At 40.6% G+C, this 21,944-nt stretch overlaps 2 protein-coding genes across 4 annotated transcripts; both read right to left on the bottom strand.

Annotated features, from left to right (window-relative positions):
* Positions 1-369: 369 nt before the first annotated feature.
* On the bottom strand, positions 370-10,019 carry LOC139293950 (serine/threonine-protein phosphatase 4 regulatory subunit 3-like). Of its 3 annotated transcripts, none has more exons than XM_070915655.1 (16): positions 9,828-10,019; positions 9,159-9,214; positions 8,350-8,448; positions 7,577-8,200; positions 6,615-6,692; positions 5,940-6,056; positions 5,646-5,762; positions 5,240-5,371; positions 4,889-4,991; positions 4,751-4,792; positions 4,196-4,354; positions 3,780-3,949; positions 3,547-3,686; positions 3,234-3,382; positions 2,998-3,152; positions 370-2,717 (listed from the first exon to the last, which is right to left on the bottom strand). In XM_070915655.1, exons 1-16 carry the CDS (start codon positions 9,967-9,969, stop codon positions 2,613-2,615), a joined length of 2,388 nt encoding a protein of 795 aa, XP_070771756.1. In that variant the 5' UTR covers positions 9,970-10,019; the 3' UTR covers positions 370-2,612. The 3 variants fall into 3 exon arrangements, with proteins under 3 accessions (XP_070771756.1, XP_070771757.1, XP_070771755.1); XM_070915656.1 differs by having other exon boundaries at positions 2,998-3,137; XM_070915654.1 differs by having other exon boundaries at positions 2,998-3,382.
* A 1,490-nt stretch (positions 10,020-11,509) lies between these two features.
* Positions 11,510-19,076, bottom strand: pnpt1 (polyribonucleotide nucleotidyltransferase 1, mitochondrial). The gene is made up of 28 exons (XM_070915844.1): positions 18,958-19,076; positions 18,613-18,673; positions 18,180-18,254; positions 17,758-17,863; positions 17,621-17,670; positions 17,443-17,506; positions 17,315-17,362; positions 17,066-17,179; positions 16,549-16,735; positions 16,234-16,285; positions 15,980-16,037; positions 15,694-15,790; positions 15,499-15,601; positions 15,270-15,340; positions 15,021-15,057; positions 14,847-14,913; positions 14,625-14,714; positions 14,466-14,519; positions 14,148-14,257; positions 13,923-13,994; positions 13,721-13,784; positions 13,532-13,615; positions 13,195-13,278; positions 12,939-13,045; positions 12,677-12,732; positions 12,475-12,553; positions 12,309-12,356; positions 11,510-12,230 (listed from the first exon to the last, which is right to left on the bottom strand). Exons 1-28 carry the CDS (start codon positions 19,074-19,076, stop codon positions 12,075-12,077), a joined length of 2,313 nt encoding a protein of 770 aa, XP_070771945.1. The 3' UTR covers positions 11,510-12,074.
* Between the last annotated feature and the right edge of the window lie 2,868 nt (positions 19,077-21,944).

Raw genomic sequence — 21,944 nt, 5'->3', positions numbered from 1 at the left:
AAGCTATAATCAGTTGGTAGGTAGCTGGTCTCAGACTGATCTTCTGTTTTAATCCCATTTGTATTTGGAACACTTTGCTGAGTCACTTTCTTGGTACAAAAACATATCATGACAAACTGTTAATTGCTTGCTGAAAAATTATTTCTCAGAGCAAGATAAAAAAGCATGAGGGACTATTTCAAGAAAGGGCAATATGCTAAAATGGCACATATTCAGTTCCGCTACTTAATATCAAAATTTAAATATTCTAGTGTAGTTTGGGAGATTTGATCAAATAAAACCATCTGGACTCTCAGGAATAGTTCGGAATAAGAAATTTTGTAGCTCCAATTGCCAAATCAGTAATTAAAACAAAGCTAGATTCACAAGTTCAATGTCAGGGTCACATTTAATTTCAAAACTTATCAAATAAATTCATACAAATGTTAAGAATGGATAGTGGTAGTAAATGCACTTGGTACAAATTCATCAAGGGAGAGCAAAAACAGTCATTTTTGGGTGACGCTAAAACAGGAGGAAAGACAATCCGCTGCTCATGTACTGCTGAACTCCTGAAAAGCACATTGGCAATAATCATGTGACTTGTGCTCCTACCCTGCTGCTTGTGGTTTAACTCAGAAGTCTGTGTGATCTAGCATTTTTAAGCTAATTTTGATTCCTGTCATCTGCATCTCAGTGTGCTTGTGGTAAGACCAGGAGAGAAGATACAACACGAGAAATGATTCAACCCAACACGGAAATGTCCCGTTACCTTCTGACGGCCAAACCTGCGTGTTTTGTCAAATACTCCAGTTGAACAACACGGTTTGACTTGATCATCAACGCTGGGGTTAAATGGTCATAATAATAAAAACAGCTCATCCAACCATGGAGTTTGAATTTAACTGTAAAAATATTTCTTCCTTCAACTTATTTTTGATCTGCAGAGCTGTTTTTATGGACAGGCCTAAGAAAACTTGACATTAGATGCAAACTGTGGAACAAAGCTGAATACTTCTGGATCAACTGGTGCTTAACATTCTGGACCTTCAAACTGGGATAAAAGCCCCTGGCACCTCAAGCCCCTCATCTGCATTCAGTGATAAACGTGAGATGTTTGACCAGCTAGCGGTGTTACAGTGCACAGATGGCTTTTTGTTTCTGATGCAAACTGAACTCTGAACCTGAGATCTGTCTGAGAGAAGGGTGCCAAGAGTTGAACCTCCTAAATCAAGAGTGTGCACCAAATCTACTCTAAAGCACCAACAGCTCAGGTCTGTCACCCAGTCCAAACACACACTGGGCCACGTGTGCATCATTATGGAGGCCACGAAATTCTTAAATCCACTAAAATACAAAACTCCAGACATCCTGAAAATGTTGGCTGCAAAAATGACTTTACTGCAGTTTTAATACGTTATTTTTAAAACCAGCATTTGCAACTTCTCTGCATTTTACATTGAATCAAATGAACTGGACTGAAAGGGTGAACAGTGACCCCCACCTTTTGTGCAACAACAACAAAAATACACAGGTAGGTAGGAATCTCTCTCCCCTTTGAACATCAGATCAGGGGCAAATGATTAAAAAGAAGGAAAAAAAAATAACATCTGTACAGTACTTTTTAACAAAGTCATGAAATACAGGATTTCTGGCTAGCGCAGTCCTGTGTGTGAGACGTCGTGTGTGTGTGTGTGTGTGTGTGTGTGTGCCTTGGCCAAACTGACGCCATGGCTTTTGAAGGTTTGAGTCCTGCTCCTCTGGATCTAAGCCTCATTTACTGTGGAGTTTTCATCCTGGTACATTTTGTCATTTGTCACCTCCCTTGTCTCTCAACATTTTGTTTACTTCTTCTATGTTGCCTAGATCCCTCTATCCCCGACAAAAGTGAACAGTTCTGTGGCAGGGCGGCACACACTACTTCAGCCAGTCAAGCTTTCTATAACTATGACGGCTAGTCCTGCTAGCCTGACTGGCCTGCTGAACAATTCATACACTGGCTGGTTGTGTTCTGGCTTCCTCTGTCTCTGGAGCTCATTGGTTCGGGTTCGAGAAGGATGGAAGGGAGAGTTCAAATGAGGACATGTGAGGGTTCCTGCGGGGCTGATGTAGTACCGCAGCTTCCTTGCTACAGTTGCTATAGCAACAGAGCAGAGTTGGGAACCGCCTTGGCACTGTTATTTCTACCGCAGCCTCTCTGGTCAGTACGTAGGATGGTGGATGAGGAGGAGAAAGTTGTTCAGAAGGAGGTCAGAGCTGGGAGAGTGTTATATGAGAGAGGAGGGATGAGTTTGTAAAGGGTCAATGAGTTTCTCCTCAGGAGAAAGAAAGGAGATTTTGGGATCTCTCCTTGAGGAGGCTGTTGGTAAAAAGAGGTAAAATCAGCGGGCTGAAGGAACAGATTGATCCGTCTTTCTTTCCAAAAGAGAAACTCTCCATCTCCTTCCACTGAGGGAGAAAAGAGGAGCAGAGATCAGGAGGGACTGAGTGAGGTGGGAGCTCGTCTTTGCCCGTCTCCTCAGCGAGACTGACAGGTAGCACAGGCAGGCCAAGGACCAATGAGACGACCAGAGGAGGGAGGATGGGAGGGACTCGGTGTCCGTCCACCACGACCAAACAGAGGACAATTAGCCTTAAGAGCTAAGACGGGGCCGCTTCCTTGGAGCCTGTTCTTCCTCCTCATCTTCTTCCTCTTCATCCTCATCATCGGGGTAGTCCACCAAACCAACCAGAGCAGTCTAAAGCAAATAACAAAAAGATTGAGAAAAATGCCCACATAGCCTGCACAAGCAAAGCAAAATTAAACAATTTTAAAAAATCACAATGATTTCCACAGGTCTGCATTGTTGAAGGACAGCTTTAACTAAAAGATAACACTAGAAACATGCTGTGGAACAAATGGAAAACTTGTTTGACAATGGCTGCTGGCTGAAAAGTGGCTGCAAACATGTGAGTTTAGTGAATAACTGGATTAAAAACAAGGTGACCCTGCACCTCATATTTGTAGAGATGATTTACCTTCACGACTGGTGTGGCAGGAAGAGCAACAGTTTTGACAGAGGAAGTTGAACTGTTGTTTGGAGTGACGGCTGGTGAGGCAGGTGGGATCACAGCAGCTTTCCCATTGTTGTTGGCACCATTAGCTCCGTTGGCAGCTCCTGCAGTAACAGAGGCTGTAAATATCAGACTTAAAGGGCTGTTGCGATCTGGGGAAAAACATACAAGATACATACAGTAATACCAGAGCAGCTTACCTTTTTTGGCTTCCATGTACTTGCCGTAGCTGTCAGAGAAGTCATCCTCCATTCGGCTCTTCTCCACAGCCTCTCCATCGTCATCATCGTCGTCGTCATTGAACCACAGCTCCTCATCCTCGTCCAACGACCGTGCATCTCTGCGATATCTACAGGGGAAAACAATTGCCTCATGAAGTAGTTATCTACAGAAAAAAAGTGATGAAGAAAACTGTTTCTTCATGTATGGGGGAGCAGTGGGAACTGGGAATACTTAAAGGCTTAATAACATCAGTGCACCAATTTGACCTTTGTGTCCAATCAGTCTACTGACCTGTTGAGTCTCTGACTCTGCCTGTCTTTTTCCTGCTCGTACCGGCCTTTCAGGCCCTTGAAAGTCTGGACGTACTCAATGGACTCAAGTGCTTTGTAGAAGTTATCCACAATGTGAGCTATGAGAGACTTGATGTCCTCCTGGAAAGAGAAGACATGGTGGAACTTTCAGTGCCACGTGCACACACTCTATACTAATGAACATTTTAAGGTATATTTTGTGTGTCTACACACCACTTTAATGAACTCAAAGAGCTCTATGATGGCTGAGTTGAGGAGGTTGTATCGGGTGCCATTGTCCAGCAGGGCATTAATGACAGGCTCAAACAGGTTTCCTTTGATGATGTAGCGGTTGTAGTACTCATCCTTCAGACCAATGATCCTACGCATGAAACGCAGAGCACCTTGGACAAAAACAGACAACAACTTAGTAAAAAATGAAGCTGTTTGCTTTTGCGAGTGTGTTCTTTGGATGCATATAGCAGATCCACAGCTCTGGTGTGGTTAAAAACCTGTGACTGTATTCTTGGTTGTAAGTTAATTAAAAAAACATGATAACCATTGACAAACATTTAGAGGAAGAAAGACAAAGCAGCAGAAAGGTGTGCGCATGTGCGAGTGAAAAACTATTTGTGCATGTGGGTACTTACAAAGAGCAAGGAAAGTGTGTTTTGAGTTCATGAGCACCAGCACTCTCCTGAGCAGGTCTTTGTTCATAATGTAGGTCTTGATATGATAGGTGTGGTGCTCCACACAGAAGGTCAGAAGCTCCAGGATCAGTGCCAGCAGCTGAGCTGTCTGGAAGTTGTCTACACAAAATAAACAACAAAGTCACGTTCACGCCAGGACACTACAAATATGCAACACAACATTTCCAAAATCTACACCAAGCTGCAGTCCTGCCTTTTTCTCAATTTAAAGCAAGAGTGCAATCCTAAAATAGACAATTATATCTGATAGTCCAGTTTTAAACAAAACAACATTGGTTATAATACTTTGCAGCTCTGGAACATAGAACAGCAACTGCATCATTTAAGCCATTATGAAGAGGTACTGGTCATTTATTTCACCCTTTTCTGGTGGCTGCAGGTGAGAGAAATGTGAGACTGAAATTAAATTAAAATCTAATATTACTATACTGTGGAACTGTGACATTTGCACGTTTGGGCATTTCATGGTTAACGTTTGAGTTACACAACACTCACCTGGACAGACCGGGTTGATCTTAGTTGATCCCTCCTGCAGATCTGAAAGGCCATGACACAGAATAATCAGTCAAATTCTCTATTTATCCTACAGTCTGAAACACTCCAGTTTACGTGAGGCCTCTGTCCTCAGCTCACCTTTTGAGTTTTTGTCATGTGCAGTGTTGGCCAGCAGAGGAGCAGTCAGGACATGCATGCAGTACTTGTAGAAGAAACTCAGAAATTCTGTCTTCTCAGTTTTCTAAAAGGAAACAAATGACAAGAAGCTTTAATAAGTGCTGCTGATGTTTTAGTCTTTGACTAAGCCAACACGGGTTTGAAATGTACTGGCCAGTGTGTTGGGGGGCATCATGATTTAGGTGGCAAAATAAATTAGGAAAATAGATATCCATATCAGGTTTAACAGCAATTCAACCATCCTTGTGCCATCAATACATTATTTTATCGCCGTTCTCCATTAAAAGTCTTGTATGCGTTTGTTCTGCTTACATTGGTGGAGGCCAGCATGTTCTCGGGGTCAATGAGCGTCCTGAGCAGACCCATCAGCTGGACAGCCCCTCCTAACTCTGGGTCAGAGTCACAAATCATCTGCTTGATCACAACATTTATCAGCAAAACATCCTGTAAACAAAAGAAAACACACATAGTGGAAGATAGAGTCAAAATTATGCAGTTTTAGTCAAATTATATATTCAAATTAGAATTCAATCTGAATATATAGAAGTTTATGTATAGAAGTGGAGGTTCTAGTCAACTCTTCCTTTTGTCACAACAATACTGTGCTTTTTAAATGTGTGGAATTTTATAAAATGTAAATGTACAGGCTGAACCAAACTACTCCCTGGCATATAAAAAGCAAAAGCACACTTGTTGACAGTGATGTTTAGATGCTTACGTCATCTGTCTGCTGTGGTTCCTGCATGACAAACTCCCTGACCATGGAGGGGCTGAATTCCACCAGGTAAGAGAAGATGTCTGTAGCTGCTGCCCTCACCTGCAGGTCATCCATTCCCTGAACAGGAGAAAAACAGGAGGAGTTGAAAACAGGAACAAAGAGAGAATTCTGCACACATAAAATGTTTCCCAAGTTGATTATTAATAGGGACAAAATGTGGAGTATGTTTAACCAAAGAACTGTTTTAATATTACCAAGTTAGATATTTCCATTCATGTAATGCTCAGAACATACCATGACTATTTCAAGAGCAGGTAAAATGCCTAGATTTGCCAGAGTTTTGAAGAAAGCGTCCCTGTTTTGTGGCTGCAACGTTTGTGAAAAAGCACAAAATTCCTTGACAAAGTTCACCTGAGGAGGAGAGAGACGAAAACAGATGTAAAGGTTGGTCAGCATTTGACACATTAAAGCAAACAGTTAAAGGTCATTGACAAAAACACTATCCTCAAGCATCGTTTCATTTGTGATGTTGTACAGCAGTGGGAAATGTCATTTCTGGTTCGTTGCTCAGTCATTTTCTCCATAACAGGATGTGAAGCTTTTCTCAATTTGAATGAGTGAAAACTACATGGACCAATAGAATGAATTATTTCCCATTTCGCTCTCAGCGAGAGCATACAGTGTTGAATGAATAATGTTGCCAAAGTTGTTGTATTACAACCTCATAGAGGTAACTCACATCAAAATCATTATGGAGAGCCGAGCAGAAAAGTCAGTAAATATTTGCGACCGAAATGGCACTACAGACAGCAGAACGAATCCATAGAACAAGAACAGTAATACTGAGCACATTACATTTTCACAGCAATGAAAGCTGACATTACAATACTAAGGTTTAGATTTCTACATTTTACCACAAAAAAAACATCACAACTTCTGGTCTGGAGATTTGACATTTGTTTGACTTACAAGCTCTCTCCTTTTACTGTCCTCTGTGGCTTCATCTGTGAGCTGAGCAAAGACCTCTGTTAGGAACTTCTCGTCCTCCTGTGGCACAGGAAAAACAGTGTTGAGAAATCAAGATACTGAGGAAAAAAATGCAAATACAAAGAGACAAAAAGAGGAGGAATACAAAACTTAATCCAGAACAGTTTATATTTTAAGTTTTACAGCAACAAGAATCAAAAAGTGACCTATTCCAACAACACAGAGAAACCCATGATTCTTAGAGACAGCCACTCATTAACCCTGAAATACAAAATCACAGGAGGCCGAACACTTGAATATGAAGTGAATATGAAGGTACTGTTTGCATCATGGAAATTATTATATGGTACAAATTATTTTCAATTGCCACATGCGTCACATAAACTCCATAATAAAATCCACTTACAAGCAATACCATGGACATTAACTCATTCGCTGAATGACCTTTCAAAAATGTTTTTATTATTTTATATCTTTAATAGCTCAATGGTCACAATACAAAACTTGATACACAGACACAACTTTCACTTGTAGACAAAAACTGAATGGTCTCCTGAGTGGCCGTATGCATTATTTGATCACAACATGTACAGGTAGATTATCACAATCCGTATCCATTTCAATCTATTTCTGACTCGAATTATTGCAAATAAACAGACAAATCTATTTCCCAAATGATTTGACATTTCACATTTCCCATAAGAAATCAATAAATTTAATGTCAGTTATTCATCTGTCATCAAGTATGTGGTATGTTATTGTCTGGAACCTCAGGGAGGGCAGGTTCTCTTGCACCAACAAATTTCAGTCAGTGGCATCTGATTGAAGATTTAGGAAAATACTGTATGTGCAGTACATTTGGTACGGAAAAACCTATGAGACAATGACGTGTTGATAAACTCTGCCTTAAAGAATAATATAAGTTACCTGGATTGGATCCTTACCTGCAACATACTGACAATCTCCACCTTGTTGAAGAAGATAAAGGAGGTGAGTGTGGACAGGAAGTTCTCCTCAAAGAGAGATGGTGTGGGGAGGATGATGTCCTGGATGTACTGCACCCGGTAGGTCTGGTGGATCTTCTGCCGCAGCTCAGAGTCTGTGATAGGAATCACCTCCTTAAACTTTGCTGTCTTGGTCAAGAATTCCCGATGCCGTTTAGGCTGAACCAGCGCTGGGTCATACTCAAGGCAGCCCACCACATCCATGATACAGTCGTCAGAGAACATCACCTCAAAAAGGGCTGCTTTATTGAGGAACAAGACACCCCGGACAATCTCATAGAGGTGATGCAGGCCTTCCCTGTTGTCCAGGTCCTCACATACTCTGAAGAGACCCAGGAGTTTCTTGATGTAGCCCTCGCTCATCAGGGCCAGAGCAAGTTTTTCCCTCCGGATGGGAGAAGACAGGACAGAGGTAACCAAGTCAGCGATCTCCTCTAGTCGACTTAGCTCGCAAGGAGGGAGCTCCACCAGGTGGCTTGTCTCTGGAATCTCCTCAAAGCGCTCCTCCTCCGACTCATCAATGGGGTCCTGGGTGATGTCCAGGGCAGGGTCCTTGCCTTGAACCTGGGCAATAAATAGATGGTAAATAGGAAGTGAAAAATTAAACTAGAAGTATCAAAGTATTGCCTCTTGCCCGTTGTGACAGTGTCAATAAATTCTCTCATTCATGTTTGTGTACCCCCCAGTAAAAAAAAAAAAAAGATTGACTTTACCTGGCAAATCTTCTCCCAGATCTCATCGCAACCGGCCTTTTCCTGGAAACTTAGGGCAAGGTCATAATTATCGGCTTCTGACCAGACAATCAGCGTGTCCTGGAAGGAGGAGAAAGAAACATCAAACTCTACACAAAGAAATGCTTATCATATGCACAGGACACACTCAAACATGGTTGCATGAATCCACACACATAAAGGCCACATACTCAAAACAAACACTCTGATGAATGCTCTGTGCCAATACATGTAAGGGTTTTTCTATTGTGATATGAGCCAAATTAACAAGTGAAATGTGAGTACTTTGTCCTCCTTGACCTGGAAATTTGAGATGGGCTTCTTTTTCATACTTTTTCTGGAATGCTGGATTTTGGGTCTAGCACTCCAACCAATACCAATACCCACATATTAGCTTAACACATACAATTGCTTTCATGCCTGTAAATGCATAAATGCATACAATATGCAAGGGAAACATTTAATTCAAATCTATTCTATCAAACCAAGTTTCAGTTACATAATTCGGTCATGGTACTGACTGGCTGATAAAATTATGAAACACCGGTTTGCTGGTATTGCAATTACTAATAGTTTGACCTGCCTATTACTTATTTCCAGGTTTACAATGGGACCAGATCCTGAATTTCCATTGTCTACACTGTATCAGTGTAGCAGTAATTGACCAGCAACAAGTCTGAGTGTTTAAATTATTGAAATTTCACTCTCTAATTTTGAAAATACAGAGAATTTGAACCTAACAGGTATGTGAGAGGCTGTAGCTGATCCAGACTCGGGCGATCTATTCTTACCTGTTGTTTCTGATATGCAGTATTCGGGCTTATCTTCGACTCCAATAGAAGTGACCCTAAAACACAAAGATTTTAGTAACTTTTCTCTTTCTAGCTAGTGCGAATGATCAGAACAAATATAACAAAATGTTAACATGTCCATTTCACGAAGGTTAAAGGCAATTAATCTGCCTGGCATAGAGCATTTAACGCCAAGCAGACAATGTAAAACGCTGAATAAAACAATGTTGCAACAATACAAAGTTAAAACTAACAACCGAAGGGCTTATTACCCACCGCTAGCCTTTTCCAATTCCATACCATAATTTATGTTTTATGATCTGTACATGAGCACATAATGGTTTACTATCCTGAGCAATAACAAGTTTGTACGTTTAAGACTTTGAAGGCCCCCATGCTACTAAGATCACGTCGCCTGCTAAACCAACGAGTTTGCTAGCACCCGCTATTTAATACATTATAGCCTTTAATCTAAAGGCTGTGCTGCTGTTGTTCAAATAGTCTGAAACCTCTGCTTCCAGATGCTGCTGTAAATTAAAAAAACAAGCTCAATAAGTTAACCAACTATACGTAGTGGCCAATTGAAGCATTTTGTCCGAACAAACAGGAGTTAGCATGCTAACGCTAGCCGACGTAACGTCAATGCGGCTATGCTAACTGGGGACTTACCGTCTGATTCGGCCCGAACTAATAATGATATTCCCTTCAGTCGTTCAACAAAGGTAGACGAAACATGTCCGGTACCCCGATCGTCCCACTGCCTGTCTTCATTCAGCGTATATACTTTCACTCGCCGCCGAGTGTCCGACATGGTTAACCGAGTCGGAGCTAGCAGGCTAGCTGGCTGCTAACAAGCTATCACCTCACCCCGTCTGTTTTCCTACCCTCGACCTGTTAACTTTGTGTCCACCCGCATGTTATACAACATGCACGTCTAAGTAAAGTTCACAATAGCAGTAAAATGTATCAGTAGCTATTTCATAAACATATTACGTTCACAATGTGAAACAACTCAACAGGAGGCCTAATATCAAACAGTAAAATTCACAGGGAACACAACAACTCTAACGGCCTTCTTGCTAACGTCCACAGACCGCCATCTTGTAATCCGATCTTGTGTTCTTTTTCTTCTTCGACGTCAATCAAGCGCTAACTGCCGCGGGGTCTCCTCCTCCGAGCGACATCATCCAATGGCAAAACCGCAGCACCAGGAGCTCATCGCGCCACCTACAGGCTGCAAAAGTAACAGCCATGATGTACACAGAGGGAGAAACAACAATAACTGCCGTTTCTTTTAGATGCTTGTCAATGAATAGCTATTAAAATACGGCACTATGCTAACTACTTAATTTAAACAAAGGCACTATAGCACCATTGTACTAACCAGTGGATTTTAAATGGTTAAAACTGAAAAAGAACAGCGGTTCACACCATTTTTTTTAACGAATTAATGAAATTCATGAACATCTAGGACCAGAGAGCTCGACATTAAGTTTTTTCAAGCAATTGCCCTCCGGACCAGTAAGCCAAACAGACAACAATGATTTCAATACCACCTCAGTTTATTAGTACAGATATTGAGCATCCCAAAGGTCCTCCAGCCTAGAACAAAACACTCCATGCTGCAATAAGTAAGTACTGTACTTTCCCTGCCCAAAGGAGGACAGTTCTTATAAAACTGATAATGCTCCAAGCAGTATCAGTACAGTGCAGAGGACTCTTTCTCTGTTCTCTGCATTAGTCAGAAAACTGTACCCAGTTCACAATATATGGTAAATGGAAGAGTGTATGCATTAACAGTTTAATTAATTGTATTAAAATTGTCTAAATTTTGACCCCATGGAAACAACTTCTTAATTTGGTGCATATTTCTGCCATAGTAGTTATGACTTCAGTTATGAATGTAACTTCAAATTCTGCCAGAGGCCGTTCTTATCTTAGTAAACAATTCTACAGTCTATCAGATAAATCACCAATGGGGGAACCAGATCCAGGCAGAGTGTGACACAGCAGCTCCTTACATGAGTATTTTCCCATTTCTTGAGCCTCAGAGTTGTACATATTGTGGGTGTAGGAAACTGTCATTTCTCCCTCAGATTATCACCAGCTGAACCCTGCACATATCAAACAGTTGTCTTCATGGGACTTACAATTGGTGACGAGGTCCTTGTTTATGTCCCTGTTAGAGCCACTCAGACAGGAATTAAATTACAGTTGGGCTATATTAAAGTCTGGTTCTTTACTTGTGTGTGGTGTTTCTTTTGCTAGAAATGGTTGTGAATTTGAATGTAACAAAGCAACTAGTGATTGTTTTATTTACAAATGACTCATATATACTGTAAATGCAACACAACATAAAGGGAATATTATAAAATTAATTGTACATTTCTCCCACTTTGCTTTCTTTGTCCATATCTTGATCCTGGGAGCTTAGTGGACACCAAATATGGAATTCCCATACCACAAGAGGCAGTATTATCACACGTGAATAAGAAAACCATTGTTGGACTGCAGTGTCCGTTCGAGCTGACTGTGTTGGGGGAAACTGAAAGAAAACCCTCTTACTGCTTGATGTTGTCAGCTGAGGTGGCAAATCTGACAACAAAACACCATAAAAGTGGATGCTTAAAAATAAAACTTTTTGGAAACGTGCGTCTCCTGCTCATCGTTATCCAAGTGTGCTTCTCAGTTTGTGCACATCCATTGAAGCACAATGACAGCAGGACACTGTATTTGATGAGCCGCAGTTCACTCCAGCGCATTTTAATCACATCCATGTCCAGCACTGGTTCAGTTTGTGACAGGATCTGATGCTCTTGGCTTGGTAGATTTCTCAAAAGAACAATTTGTAGCAAAATCTACTCAGTTTAAATCCCCTTCGGTGGCTTATAGAAGTTAGCCTGTTGTGTTGGTGTGTCACAAATCGTTGCTGGTTGTGTGGCTGTTGTTTGAACCCATGGAAATGCTCTGTTTCTCACTTAGTGTCTTGACAACAGTTGCAGCAGGAGACTGAAGCACCTTCCGTGAAAGTCTCATTCTGCCGTCTGTTGGGTCCCGTCCAAAGTATTTGACCTGTTTGAGACAATGAGCCCAGAATGTAAACACAGGGGGCTACTTTTAACAATACAGTCTCTAGTTATTGACACGTACCTGTATCTGTTGTCCCACCTCTAAACCCAAAGCACTTGGATGTTTGATCTAAAAGAGGAAGAAAATTAAAATAAAAGAAATTACCTTTAAGTAGTGATTTCATTCTCAAACGCTCATAGACACATGGACACACAGTCAAACAGTATGCAGAGGGAGATTTACTGACCCGTTTGTGGTCCAGTTGTGAGTTGTGCAGCAGGACAGAACTCATGTTGGGATAAAGTTTCACCATCACACCAATGTCCCTAAAGCAGAGAAGGAAAAGGTTTCAGAAGGTGTCTGAATGCTAAAATGTTTGATTTATCCATAGTGCTGATGACTGACATCAAACACTGCTTTACAGTAAACATCACAATGTATTCATTTACCTTATCTCAATGATGGTGGCAGTGTAGATGGCACCAAACTCCAGCTGCTGTTCTTGCTGCAACACAAGACAGAAATACACATGTATGTAGACACATACTGTACATGAAATACATACACAACAACCTCATGTTCAGGACAATGTCATACTATTTTAGTACTGTGATATGCTTTGTTAAGCACCAATCATGATTTCTTTTGTTATAGGTTTGACGTTTTCTAAAATATGCAGTATTTTTAAAAAGGTCCCTGTTGGAGACTCACATCATCTTTGCAGATGTCACTGATGAAGTCTTGGGCTTCGTTCATGGCTCCTGGTGTTGGAGCGAATACAGAGAACGTCTCCTCATCCACTTGACTTATTGTCACACCTTAAGATGAAAAAACAAATCGACAGTTTCATCAATCTGTTAAAAAGTCTGTATTGTGTAGCAATCTAAAAAAAAGTAAAAACTCTACTTCATTCACAAAGACATGGTTGGTTCTCTGAGTTGAATATGAATTTTAGATTACAGGTTACCTGTTTGAGCTTGTAGCCTGCGAAGGTTGTAGCCACCTGGACCAACGAAGCGTGCTCGTCGGGAAACAGGCACTCGGACATTTTCTGAAGACAGAATGAAACTTGCACACATCAGTTATCAACAGACAGTATTGTTTTATAAGCAGTATCATCTTAATGCCATGGTCCGCTCAGTAGTCCAGCCGTCATCCCTACTGATCTAGTTCCACCTGTCTTACAGACAGTTATCTCAGAAAACTAGTGCACCTTCGAAGCGTCTGAAACAGAACATGTTTAACCAAACTTATCCCTCTTCCTTTAACATCTACACATATATATATTGAAACACAAAACTTACCAACAACAGGTCCATTCTCCTTCCTAATGCCTCTGGGTTTTGCTATACATTTGTTCATGATGCCCAAGATTTCCCTCTTTGCCACTGGAACATAATAATATTGAAAGAAAGTCCATAAAACCACCAAACATATGTACACACTTTGTCCTTTAGTGTGAAATGTTCTGTTTCACTGCCATTTGAACTTACCTGTGGCCTGTTGGATAGCCTCCATGACCACCTTCAGAGGCAAACCTGGGATCTTCACGTCAGCCTGGATGTTAAATAAAGGTGTGTAAAAGAGTGTAAAATATGGGCCAAAAGACAACATTTCAAGTAGCATCAATATTGTTGAGCTACTGTATGGACAGGGTGCAAAACACCTTCATTTATGAGTTATCAGACACCGTACCTGTAAAGCAGTGATGCCCTTGCTTGTTCCTGCCAATTTGAAGTCCATGTCTCCAAGGTAATCCTCTATTCCCTGTTTAGAAAAACAACAATTAGCTCATATTCAACATCTCCAATATAAAAGCAATAAAACATTAGCTATAACTTTGTGAAGATTTGTATTGCTTAACTACACTTGTTCTTCCACTTGGTTGTCACACACTAGCTACAGTTGTACTGTATGTACCAGAATGTCAGTTAGTAGTCTGTAGTCCTGGATCTCAGCAGGTTTCTCTGGGTTGGCCTTGGAGATGAGGCCAACTGCTACACCTGCCACAGCAGAAGAGATGGGAACACCTGGGAGACACAGATTAGGACATATTGGCCACATTTTATCACATAATTGACACACACTTTACGAAATGTGAATAGAAACACATAGCAGAACACAATCTAGCTATCCTATATATCAATCTTTAGTGGTGTCTGTTTGCTTTGAGTAGCAATTTTACGACAAACATTATCAACAGTAGAAGAGATATTTCATGCTTTCCCACTCTGATACCTGCATCCATGAGAGCAAGGCTGCCTCCACATGCTGAAGCCATTGAGGAAGATCCTGAGAGGTGATAGAGATGGAAAAGGGAGAGGAAGAGTGAGAGATCCTGCCAAACAATGAACACATTTCCTGTGATGATTGTATTGTTTTTGTCACCACACTCACCATTTGACTCAAGCACCTCAGCAGTGACCCTGATAGTGAAAGGGAAGTCTTTAGGAATGACTGGTCTCAGAGCTTTCTCAGCCAGGGCCCCTGAGATACACAAACACACAAACTTAATACAAATACACCCTCATACTCACTGTCTCTGTTCAAGATGCTTGATGGGAATGAGTGGTTAGCAGACACTGAATACAAGTAGAATATGTAAATTTAAACACAAACCATGTCCAAGTTCTCTCCTGTTGATGCCGCCCATCTTTCCAATCTCATTGGTTGCATATGGAGGGAACTGAAATTAAAAGGTACGGTTGATTTTAAGTTCACTTTACAGAATATACAGAATCACACATCTAATAATCTATGTGACTTTAAAAATGAAAACAGGATTTTACTCACTTCATAATGAAGCATGAAGTTTTTGTCTTTGATGCCACTGCAGAAAAAAAATGAGAGAGAGATCTGGGTTTACTTTAAACGGTTTATTTTAGGCTGTATGGATTATTTAGGCTGCCACATAGGACGATGCACAGTGTGCCATAGTGTTCAGATGTAGACAGGAAAGTACTAAAACAGTTATTTAGTGTTCTTGAGGACCAACACCACCAAACATTGTGAATAATGGTTGCATGTGTGAAACAATTTTACCTCAAAGCTGTGGTGATAATATCTGCCTTGATACTGGATTCCAGGGAATCAAATGTGACACTGCTCAGCACCTGTTGAAAGACGAGAGTGGCTTTTTCACAGTATAAATCTTTTTTTTCCAGAACTAAGAACTTCTTTGGTCACCCTCCTCCTGCTATTGCATTAATTATAAAATCTTCAGTCTTTAATATCTTGGGCATAGTGGTGTGATGAAAGTTTCTGCACCTACCTGTGTTTGTCCTCTCTGGAACAGAGCTGAGCCATGCAGCGGTTTAAAGATGTCGACATCGCAAGAAATGTTCCTTAAAGCGGTCAACTCCCTCCCATCACATCTACAACAAAAATCCAGTTCTTGCATCAATTACAAAAAGGCACAACACGTGTCATGAGAAGATATATTAATTTCACCCTGGGCAGTGCTTACCTCTTGTACTCATTAAGCACTAAATTGCGGAAGATTTCTTTGCTCACAGTGTTGAAGGATTCAATGATTTCAAAGTGCTCAGCCTGAGGGAATTCTTCTACACATGGAAGACATCAATTGACACAGTTCAGCTGACAGATAAGAGCAGAAACTAAGTACAAAGACTCAATTAAATTGAAACGTAATAAATATAAATATATGATTGTGTTAAGCAGGTTGCAACAATATTTGAAACTAGCTAACTTAAAAGTCTTTCCATGCAACATAAATACTGAAGATGATCTACCTTTTAGGTCCTCTTCTGTTTCTAGTCGAACTTTGTTGATAGCTTCATCTCTTGAAATCTAAGAAAAGATTATGATAAGATTATTACTGTTATTGATCAAGAGGTAAGGTACTCTTCTGAAATACATAAACATTGTCATATCACAGAGAAATATCAGTGATTTACATGACTTCAGAAACTGAGATGGGTTCAAAATGAGAAGGCTAAGACACGGAGATAACTTCAACATATGGGGAGCAGACGTCAGACTTTACCTTATCGTGAGTGTAATCAGTGAAAATAGCATAGATCTTCTTGGAAGATAATCTGCAAGGAAGAAAAGGAAAATAAAATAAAAATCATTAAATTAATCCTACTTTTGTCACTCAATTTTGAGAAATCAAGCTTGAATCAACAGTCTGATTCAGTAAAAAAAACAAAATACAGTCCTAGTGCTATAGTGATGTTTTACCACATACACAATTCCTACTAATAAAGCTAAGATACTCCTTGTTTTGCATGTGCACAACCATTGCCTGTCACCTTCATCACTGTGAAACTATGGAAAACAGATTAATCTCTGGGCTTACTGCCGAACAAGTTCCACCATGTCAGTCGGGGCTGAGAAGACCTTGACCGGGGTGCGCTTGGTGACCTTCTGTTCTCGCACCAGCTGCTGGATGGCATGTATGATCTGCTGGGTGTGTTTGACTCCCACCTTCACAGCATGACAAAAGTCCTGTTGCAGCACGTTCTCAGCTGACGCCTCAATCATCACTGGCAGACAGAGAGTCACATTAAAGAAGTGTTATTAAGGCTTATTATTATTATTAACAACCTGTGACACAGAGCTGAAAACGGCAGATGCTGAGCATATTTGTGCTGATGACATCAAGCCATATTTGAGGGTGATAGATCCCACATGATATTGTGACTAAACTAATAACTTATTTTCAAAATGAAATAAAATGTCCCTTTCAACCAGTAGAAAATGTAATAAAACCTGGGTAACGAGTATCATCACGTTCATACGCTGACTGGCAACAAGGTGTGAGACACCTTCAATTGATGATGTAGCTTCTGCTGTGTGAGTGTTTGCCAACTTACCCACTTGACTGCTGGGAGCTCCAGCCACAATCAGGTTAAGACTGCTGGAAGCCATCTCTGCCCTTGTGGGGTTGATCAGCAACTCCCCATCGACCATGCCCACACGCACAGCACCTGTAAAAACACAAACACATCTAGATTTAATCTAGAAGTGTGAAATAATATCACAGGAATTTAAATCGAACAGATAAGTGTAAACCAGCATTTAGTACATCAAAATATGGGAATAGGCCTTAATCTGTTCCTCACCTATGGGTCCATCCCAGGGGATGTCAGACAGGGCCAGAGCGGCAGAAGCTTTAATGAAAGAAAACATTGTTTTAGCTAAGGACAATAATACTAACTCTCTACTCTCTGAGGATGAAGATGTACCTCACCTGCATTAATAGCCAGCACATCTGGATCATTGACACCATCAACAGCCAGCAGGTTACAAAGGATCTTCAGGAGACATACACGGACACACATACACATTAATATCATCTTAGTTCAAAAATCTAAACAGGGAAGAAGTATCATCACATAATGGTGAAAACGATTTAAAACCGAACTGACCTGAGTATCATAAAAGTAACCAGAAGGGAACAGTGGTCTAATGGACCTGTCTGATCAACAGAAACATGAGGAACTGTCAGTCACAGACCTGCAACATCAAAAAGTAAACATATAACATATATACATTATCAACTCACCTATGAGTCTGCTGGTGAGGATCTCATTGTCGGTGGTGCCCAGCTCTCGCCTCAAATAGTTAGTGGGGATTCGACCGGCAGCAGCTGCTTTCTGTCTGTAGTCCACCTGTCAATCAAAGAGGACATTCTATCACTAGACAACCCAGAAATATGAATATAAATATATAAATATGTTGCCTAAATACAGTACTGTAGTGAGATCTTTCTAGTTCTGGTGCACCAAGTCACAAACGACTGATGGTGACAGGCCGGATAACACTTTCTATCTACTTAATGATTCTTCTACCAGATCCATTTATTTATTATATTTATCCATGGATGTAACAAGTAACTCGTGAAAAATTATCCTGAATGAGCTCGGTAAACCACAGTCTAAAAACAAAGGCAGGTTGGGAATTTTACTGTGATGTTAGAGAACATACCACAAGAGGCATGAACTGAGACGGAGAAGGTTTGGTTTTGCTCACAGCAGTCACCATCACAGAGGTCTCTCCCAGCTTCAAAAAGAGAAAGAGATGGAACGTGTTACAAACAAAATATATAAAAATCATTTGCAAATTTTAACTATTAACTACTAAAATTTTGCATTGGTGAAATATTTGAGTCAAGTAAAGTCAATTTTACTTTAAAGCACAAAATCACAAATCACAGGGCTTCGCAATCTGTGCAACATATGATGCCCTATATCCGTAAGACCTCTAGATTCTCATAAGGAATCTTTAACAGGGGAAAACCTCAGGAAAGATCCTTTTTGTTCTTTCTCAACATGGAGATGTTATGGAAATGAAGGGCAAACACATATGAAGAACATGCATCGTCATGTATTTGGTGCCACTGTTGACATTGTTTCTGTACCTGTACTACAGCAGATCCATCAGCAAATCTAGCAAACCTCCCTGAAGAGATCTCAAGTTTCCTACAACAACAAAAAAAGACCACAACACATTAAAATGTCTGAGATACTAAAGTACTGTCATGTTTACATGCAGTAATGTTACCTATGTAATTCTGTGTTCTGGGTACCAACACATCCCACTTGTACGTTCTGGGTCTGGTTAAGAGTTACATGAGTAAAAGTGAGAATACCAAAGCAACAGAAACACCTGACAGCGGGTATAGAAACCTGTATAAGTAAAACATAACGGCTTGCTCTCGTTAACAGTTATAGGAAGTGAATGGAAGCCGGGAAAGTCAACTCACTTTTCTCCAAGGTCCACTCCCAGTCTTCGCGGATTTGCATGGCTGCCGTAAACACTCTGGTGACATAAACGGACATGAAGGCGGGCAAACGAATGCCCCAGTCGGAGCAAATACCTCATATCTAAAAACCGCGAACACAAAACAAGAAAATGATCTGGGAACACGCAGTGTCTTTACAGTTTAGCTATGCGCGTGGAGGTTTCCATGTCAGTTCGTCACGTGTGCGGAATTACGTTGTACAGCCGCGTCTTCTGATTGGACCGACTGAGGCGAGTGTGTAACGTCAAAATTGTCCGTACCATCCGAGACACAGCAATTCCGCATTAGCATAGCTGTCTTTAAATTACCAGGGGTCTTTCCTCGAACTAACACCGTCAAGTTAATATAAAATAGAACTTTATTTATGCCGAGAAAATTTGTTAAATTATCGTGTTAGTAGGGGGGAAAAAGGTACCAGATTAGCTGGTAGCAACAGGCTAGCCCCAGTTTGTGCCACTCATTGACCTGCATGTATGAGCTTTATAGCGGTGCCGAAAAATGTAAGTATAATTCGCTTAAATTAACATCGACTTTATCTCTTCCATTTGTCCTTGGCTCTTTTAAACTTTTTCTTTAGCTTCGGTTTATGCAGTCGTTGAGTTCAGCATGACAGAAGTGGATAATTCTTTGACACTATGTCAGTCATTTCTTAAACATCTTTTTCGAGGATACAAATGGCTGATTGCCTTATTGTCATAGCTTCATACTGTATTACTGAAATGTAGAACAATTTCAGTAACTGTTAAACTCGGGCATTATAACTCAATTTCCCATTTAAAACAACGTATATGTCTGAAAGTAGACTGTCATGAGAGAGAAGGTAGGAGCAGCTGGTAAGCCTTAAATATGCAATTTGAAATCCTCACCGGTAGGTGTCAGGATTGCATCTCAAAGATCACCTTTCAGCTTGCAAGAACATTTATACATACATTGGTCTCCTTTCATAATACATACATCACTGATACTGTGTATTTTATATATTTGTACATTTCTCTAATAAATTTAATTTCATCAACCACCTCCTACTATTCATATGTACATCACTGAAACATCAAGGGCATATTAATTGTACTTTACAGCAAGTCAGAAAAATTGTTGAGTGTGTCTGTATGTTCCACACATCATCAAAAGGCTCCTCTGCTCAAGCCAGCTGTTCCAACTGTTAAATGTGAAATATTTCTAAAAAATGGACTCCATTTGCTTCAAACAGCCTGTTGGTTCGTCTGTCAGTACATCAGACAGTCAGTGAATCAGTGACCTTGCTTGCTGATCAGACAGTGAGTCCAGAAGTTAGCTTACCAGACAGCCCTCCAGTCAGTCAGTAAGCCAACTCACTAACAGTGGGGCTGCTGCAGTTGTTATGGCAACAGATGAGTGTTAACAGCATCTCTAACACTCTCTGGATTACTTTTGTGCATTGCACCCACGAACACATGCACTCCAGCTAATTGCAGGAAGAAATAGCAGGATTTCACACAAGTGCACACACACACTACACAACACAAGCACAATTCCCATTATTACTAAGGTTTCTACTAGTATTATCTTGTTTCTATGGCTCCGGGACACATTGAGATCTCATTATTACCAAACAGAGCCAGAGACTATTAGTGCGTAATGGACCAGTGAGTGTTTTGTTGCTGACTACAAGGATCATAAACAGCTCAGTGGAGGATGCTGTGTTGCTTTGTCTTGAAGAGGCTTTACTTTTCGGAGAATCTCATGTAAATGTTCATCAACCAACATAGAAATCAATTGGTTATCTGACTGTCTGTCAATCTATATATCAATTAATTATTAAAACATCATCTAGCCATCTTATAGAGGTCTCTGTGACCCTTGAAATGATTTGGACCACACTGTGTAAAGAGACGAGGCATCAATGTAATTTGATTGATCAATGGTTGTTGATGAGAAGTGATATTTAAACAGGCCAAATATTATACTATTCCACATGAATGTGCATTTCCTTTGTGAATGTATCAGTGATAAATCTTTTTATTTTGAGCCATAGCAATTGGTTTTCAAAGTGATGGACCATGTATGAAGCAATAAATATGCAAACAGGTTTTTTGTTCCTTGTCATTTTCTTTGCCTTCGTTTAGGAGTGTGTGTGTGTGTGTGTGTGTGTGTGTGTGTGTGTGTGTGTGTGTGTGCGTGCACGCGCGCGCATGTTTCCCTCTGCCAAGCCAGGACTCGAGGTTTAAGTGCTTTTCTGATTTTCATGCTGCGCTGTTTCAGGAGGTGACAACATGACAGCCTGCATGAGCCCTGCACTGATCTCTGTTACACACACATGAACACACACACATGCAGATCTCTCAGGATTTTCAACAGGGGTGAGAGCTGAGGTTTTTCTGGGTCCTTGGCAACCAGACATGGCTGTGTCTCTAAAAGAGAGATTGTCTATCATCCTAAACATCCAGTGACAGCTTCACTGAACAGACTTTTTTTGTGTGTGGAAACCTGTGACACATTTTTTTTAATTCTTTAATTCATCATGCATCCTTTTCTGTGGTTGAGAGAAACTGAAAAGGCAGTAATTAGATCCACCCTCCTCTGACCAACATGGACATGCGTAAGCTTGAGGGAACCACCGTTTAGACAGCTCATAGCGACTGAATTGGCGAGGCATGATTTCCTTTGTCACAAGCGTGGTAATTACATTATGGCACATGGCAAGGCTCCTGGTAATAAGGTTCCACTCTCTCATAACAAAGTAGAACAGTTGCTTGGGCAGTGCCTCATACAAGTACATTAAAGTACCCTTTCTTGCATGACAATTTTTACAATTTTGAACTGGTCTCAGAGCTTTAGTCCACCATAACTGATTTTGAACTGTCATTAACTTATGGTAGATTAAAAAGTACTTATCCAGAGGCCATTACGTGTCTGTTATGGTACATCAGGTACACCGCTCTCTCACCTATCTAAAGAAAATCATATCT

The sequence above is a fragment of the Enoplosus armatus genome, chromosome 12, assembly GCF_043641665.1.
Source record: "Enoplosus armatus isolate fEnoArm2 chromosome 12, fEnoArm2.hap1, whole genome shotgun sequence".
Lineage (NCBI taxonomy): Eukaryota > Metazoa > Chordata > Actinopteri > Centrarchiformes > Enoplosidae > Enoplosus > Enoplosus armatus.
Note: the sequence above shows the minus strand (reverse complement) of the source record. Positions and strands in the feature narration are given on the sequence as shown.

Coding starts and splice junctions, on each gene's coding strand:
- LOC139293950 (XM_070915654.1), bottom strand. CDS start 9,969: ATGTCGGACACTCGGCGGCGAGTGAAAGTATATACGCTGAATGAAGAC. Junction 5,372..5,645: donor AACCACAGCAGACAGATGAC/GTAAGCATCTAA, acceptor TTTTGTTTACAG/GATGTTTTGCTGATAAATGT. Junction 4,992..5,239: donor ACATGCTGGCCTCCACCAAT/GTAAGCAGAACA, acceptor GTTTCCTTTTAG/AAAACTGAGAAGACAGAATT.
- pnpt1 (XM_070915844.1), bottom strand. CDS start 19,076: ATGAGGTATTTGCTCCGACTGGGGCATTCGTTTGCCCGCCTTCATGTC. Junction 17,864..18,179: donor CTCAGTTCATGCCTCTTGTG/GTATGTTCTCTA, acceptor TTTGATTGACAG/GTGGACTACAGACAGAAAGC. Junction 16,286..16,548: donor ATGGTGGAACTTGTTCGGCA/GTAAGCCCAGAG, acceptor TCTTCCTTGCAG/ATTATCTTCCAAGAAGATCT.